This window comes from Otolemur garnettii, unplaced genomic scaffold, assembly GCF_000181295.1.
Source record: "Otolemur garnettii isolate 467f Iridium unplaced genomic scaffold, OtoGar3 scaffold00034, whole genome shotgun sequence".
Lineage (NCBI taxonomy): Eukaryota > Metazoa > Chordata > Mammalia > Primates > Galagidae > Otolemur > Otolemur garnettii.
In genome coordinates, this window is record NW_003852429.1 from 11749453 (window position 1) to 11752548 (window position 3096).

Genomic DNA, 3096 nt, shown 5'->3' on the forward strand with positions numbered 1-3096 from the left:
AACGGATCAGTGTAACTGAAGTGATCATTGTCTTCATGCTGGTTAAGATGATTGATTTAGGGATTCTGCTTCTTAAGAAATCTAGCAGTGAGGATTGCGTGATCTTTCAAATAAATCCTTGAAGAAGATAATTTTTATTCCTCAAGTGCTTCCTTATTCTTGTTTTTTCAAAAAGCCAAAATGAGAGCGTGTCTCCTCTGCCCCCAAATTAACTGCCTGTGAGTAATAGTTTGCATTGTTCAGGATTTTGAACTTTCCAGATGTTTTTTTCCCCCTACATTATTCATCCCACATATATTTGTTTTGTGGCTTTTACATTCTTTTTTTTTTATTATTTTTAGATAATAAAGCCAAGAAACATAGTAAGTAAATAGGTTAAAATCACAGGAGTAACTAGAATCAAGCTTCTCAGCTCCTAGTTCTTTCCAGGATATTAAAATGACCTTGATTCAACCGTGTATACACATCGTAGAATATAATGTATTTCTTAGAAGCTAAACTCACAATCCTACATTAAATTTTACCATAGTGGTTGGTTTTGTTACCTCTAGTATCTCTCCTATTAAGAACATTGTCTGAGACCTGGGAAATTTCTGTGTGATCTGAGACGCACACCTCCCATCGTGTGCGGGTACACGGATGGCTGTGTGCCCTCAGCCTGGCCATCAGTCTGAACAGGAAGGAATCATAGTAATTTGATTCCCAGGTGCAGAGCAAGGCTGTGCACGTTCTGGTGTGGTTGTCAGATTCTGAAAACATGCAGACAGGTGACGTGAAAAATATGTGACCTCTACTTAAGAGGCCATCACCATCATGGAGTCTTAGAGTAACTCTTGGCATCCGAGTTAAAGGCTGGCTCGCGTCCTCCAGATAGTCGTCACTTGCAGGAATGGCTTTTATTCACCTACTACTTCTAGCTCTGCCTGTCAGACACTCACAGGGTCTATTTCTGCCACTCTTCAGCCCCTTCAATCCAGCTTCATTGCCGTGTAACCAGAGGCACAGAAGGCAGCCGCAGCTGTCGGAATCCTAATCCCTCCCGCCCCACCGGGTTGCCAGCGTGTACAGTAGCAATCGGCGTGTCTCTGTGCCGCCTTGCAGGCGCTTCCACAGGGCTCAGCAGCAAAACAAAAATTGCGGATGATACTTTTCACCTTCTGGAAACTCAGCTCACTCGTGTAGGTATGTTCGGAGTTGACCATTTGCATACTGGCCTTCAGGCAGACACCTGTAACACAGGCAGCTTTCTGGAAAGGCAGAGATTCCAACCCGGGAGCGAGCGGAATGCGTGGCCACTTTGGAATTGTTTCAGCTATGCAACTTCAGAGACAGGATTTAACCTTTGGTTTTCCTCCTTTGTAAACCGTAGGGAAAATAATTTGCCTTCTAACATACTGAGGCATGTGTAAAGAAAAAGGCGGCTGTGAAAAGTGTTTTGGGATCCTTGGAACAAAGAGGGGCGATATTAATTGGTGGTAGCACAGTAATTATCATATGACCCCAAATTGATCTGTAAAATATCAAGTCATTCTTTGCCAATGTTTGACTCATTTAAGCTTGTATAGATCATCTATTTGTGAGGCATGAAATACTTTAATCTCTTCAGTCTTAAATAGATTTTCTGGGTCGAGTTGGACTCTTTAACGTAGAAGCCACTCAAGAGACCATCTGCTCGACAGTTTGACGTCGCAGACTTGCTAATGACGCATTCATGGGGTCAGGGGAGCTTTCTTTCCAAGGTTTTAATCACTTACATTTCAGGATCGTTATCTTCCTAGTCCATTTGAAGAGGATGCCTTTCTTTGGTACAGCTGAGGTAGCGTTTGGTGAAGAATATATTTTCCTTCTCTAATAGCTTCTAAAATATCTGACTCTGAAACCTTTGTCCTATTTTTGATTTGTACTAAATAGTGTTTAAATGGTCTTTGTTAAACCGTGCTTGGTTAATAGATGATGTTTTAATATAATTTTCTCTGCTATATTTGGTTAAAATTTCAGCAAATATAAAAACACTTAACACACATTTAAAAATTAATTATCACTTGATATTTTAATGTACTTGTCTAGTTTTCAGGAAATGATCAAGAAAACATCCATGTGTAGCCGTCTACTCATCACCTGATGGATCCAGAAGCTCAGAAAGGTGAATCATTTTTATGTAATTTGACCAATTCTGAGAAGGAATTAGTAGAATATAAGTTGAATAACAGAATAAACAATTAATAGAATATAAAATCTTACCTTTTCAGTATTCATTAATGTCTTAGAGGGAACTAGGATGTTTATCAATTGTAAAGTATGTCTTGGCTTGCGTTTGCTAATCTATAAATATCTCAAATAATGTCCAATGTCTACTGCTATAATAGTTATGATCCCTATGATATATTAAAGATAATTCTGATAGACAATAAAATATATAGACTTGCTAAGTATTTAGAGGATTTTTTTTTTATTTTTAAACGTGGAATACATTTTTCCCAAGTGCTGTACACTGAAAATACGATTGTGATTATTTCTAAGTTATTTCATTTCAAATTAGAAGCTTGCAAGAGAGATGGAAATAGTTTTATGCAAAAGCTATGAATCTTTACTAATGCTTGGATGAAGCTAAATATAGGTTATAAAAAACATCTCTGGCCTGTGTTTACAGTTCCTCTATTAATGACAGGTAAACACACAATGACCTCTGGATGTAGAGATTAAATTTAAGTTTGAATTCTACCATGAGGGTGGTCATTTGAAATTGGCTCACCAGTTTTATATAATCTTAAATATTAAGTGTGGCTTTACATGGATTATTACATAACTATCCCCATTGTCTGAGATTAAAAAGTACAGACATGTACTCTTGACAGACTAGACCGGTTACCATCTTTTTGGAGATGAGCTGTAATGCACATCTGTTTGTTTTGGTTTCTTTCTCTCTCTCCTAATCCACATGCACGATACATGTTTTACAAAAAAACTAATACTATAGTTTTAGTTTTCAACTCTGGTGTGAAGATCCAAGAATTATAGGATGTCACTTATTATACACAGATTAAAAACTATAGTATTAGCTTTTCCCTTTTTGGCTGTACCAGGTGGATTCTACCT

At 37.6% G+C, this 3096-nt stretch overlaps 1 protein-coding gene across 1 annotated transcript in view; it reads left to right on the forward strand.

The window, feature by feature from the left end:
* Positions 1-754: 754 nt before the first annotated feature.
* LOC111725242 overlaps positions 755-3096 on the forward strand; it is a 16895-nt gene continuing 14553 nt past the window's right edge. The window contains exons 1-2 of the mRNA XM_023513114.1: positions 755-1182; positions 2068-2143. Coding sequence (XP_023368882.1) covers positions 2122-2143 — 22 coding nt within the window. The 5' untranslated portion in view covers positions 755-1182; positions 2068-2121. The remainder of the gene's footprint in view (positions 1183-2067; positions 2144-3096) is intronic.